At 40.8% G+C, this 1978-nt stretch overlaps 2 protein-coding genes across 3 annotated transcripts in view; both read left to right on the top strand.

Moving 5' to 3' along the window:
* The window catches only part of NUFIP1 (nuclear FMR1 interacting protein 1), a 22351-nt gene that overhangs the window by 19629 nt on the left and 744 nt on the right, over positions 1 to 1978 (top strand). The gene's annotated exons all lie outside the window — the stretch shown is intronic.
* LOC121927230 (TSC22 domain family protein 1-like) overlaps positions 78 to 1978 on the top strand; it is a 114240-nt gene continuing 112339 nt past the window's right edge. Inside the window, exons 1-2 of one of the 2 annotated variants that reach the window (XM_042460897.1) lie at positions 78 to 333; positions 518 to 569. In XM_042460897.1, the coding sequence (XP_042316831.1) occupies positions 203 to 333; positions 518 to 569 (183 nt within the window). In that variant the 5' untranslated portion in view covers positions 78 to 202. The remainder of the gene's footprint in view (positions 334 to 517; positions 570 to 1978) is intronic. The other variant, XM_042460900.1, reaches the window with a different exon arrangement.

Here is a 1978-nt window from a genome sequence, read left to right as displayed (position 1 = left end):
GGTGACGCAAGCGTCCGGGGGCGGGGCCCGAGCGCCCAGCCAACCAATCCCCGCCGTTCCTCTTTTGCATACATTATGCAACCCTGCTGCTGAGGCGCTTGGGCTCGGCAGCAGGGCAGTCTGGTTTTGCGCAGAGGCGGCCGCAGCATCCTCGTCCTGGTCCCTGTGGGTGCTCCTGCTCCTTCCATCCGCCTTCCCTCTTATGCTCGCCCGATGTAGGTGTGGAAGGCCGGGGGCAATGGATCTCGGCGTCTACCAGCTCAGGCACTTCTCCATCTCCTTCCTCTCCTCGCTGCTGGGCACCGACAGCGCTGCCCTCAGGCTCGACAGTAGGTAAATGGAGGAGGAGGAGGGAGCCCTCTTCTGACCCCCTCCCTCCCGCTCCCTCCGCATTGGGGGGGCCTCCCGAGGGGGCTCCTCCAAGTCTCTATGGGCGAATAGAGCCAGCCTTGCTTCTTCTTCTTCTTCTTCCTCCTGCTGCTCCAAATAACGCCTTCCCCGCTTGTCTCTCTTGCAGCTCCTCCGGCGCCAGCGTCGTCGCCATAGACAACAAGATCGAGCAAGCCATGGTACGTTACTCATTGATTCATTGGGGAAGGGGGGGGTCCTTCATCCATTGGGATTTAGGGCAGGAGAGGTCTCTCCTCTGAGACAAGGAGGATGACATCACCAGTATTATTATTACTATTACTATTATTATCGTCGTCGTCTTTGTAATATTTTGTTTTTATTTTTTATATTATTTTAAATATTATTATTATCTTTGATTTATTATTATTATTTTATTATCTTCGTATTATTTATTTATTTATTTATCCAGAGACAAGGAGAATAAAATAATAATAATAATTATCGTTTTATTATTTATATTATTGTATTTTATTATTATTTATCTCAGAGACAAGGAGAATAAAATCATCATCATCATCATCATCGTTGCTTTATTATTTTATGTTGATCTTTGTATTATTTATTTATTTATTTATCTCCTCAAAGACAAGGAGGATAAAGTAATAATCGTTTTATTATTTTTATTATTATATTTTATTATCTCCCCAGAGACGAGAATAAAATATTCATTGTTGTTTTATTGCTTTATTATCATCATAATTATTATTATATTTATTTATCTCATCAGAGACAAGGAGAATAAAATTATTATTATTATTATCATTGTTTTATTTTTACTTTATTTTTATTATCGTTGTATTATTTATTTATTTGTCTCAGACAAGGCAAATAAAACAATAATCTTTGTTTTTCTTATTATATTTTATTAGTATTATTGTTGCTTATTATTATTATTAATCTCAGACAAGAATAAAATAATAGTAGTAGTAGTAGTAATTATTTATTTATTATGGTCATATTATTTATTTATTTATCTCCTCAGAGACCGGGAGAATAAAATAATATTTATCACTGTTGTTTTATTTTATTATTATTATTATATTTGTATTATTATATGTCAGAGACAATAAACTAATAATCGTTGTATTGTTATTATTATGGTTGTATTATTATTATTTAACTCAGAGAGAAGGAGAATAATAATAATAATAGTAATGTTATTGTTGTTGTTGTTATTGTTGTTGTTGTTATGAGGTATCCTTTGGGTGCCTTTTGGGAGGAAGCAGGGGGCTCCCTTCCTCCTCCTCCATTTTGTTTTGTATGAGGGGAGTCCTCCTCCTCCTCCTCCTCCTCTCCTTCTCCCCCTCAGACGTGATTCCAGGGCCCTCTCTCTCTGCTCCTGCTTCTGGGGCCTGAGAGAGAGAGAGAGAGAGAGGAAAACAGTCCCCTTCTCCTCCTCCTCCTCCTCCTTCCTCCGCTTCCGCTGGCGCTTTTGTTGCTGCGGGAGCCCTTCGCACGGGATCCTCTCCTCCTCCCTCCCTCCTTCTCCTCTGTTGCTAGGCAAACTCCACACTATATCTCCCGGCTATAAATAGCGCCGACGCTGATTGGCCGGAGCTGGGCTGGG

The sequence above is a fragment of the Sceloporus undulatus genome, chromosome 3 (assembly GCF_019175285.1).
Source record: "Sceloporus undulatus isolate JIND9_A2432 ecotype Alabama chromosome 3, SceUnd_v1.1, whole genome shotgun sequence".
NCBI lineage: Eukaryota > Metazoa > Chordata > Lepidosauria > Squamata > Phrynosomatidae > Sceloporus > Sceloporus undulatus.
The sequence above is the reverse complement of the archived record's forward strand: the minus strand, read 5'-3'. Positions and strand labels throughout refer to the sequence as shown.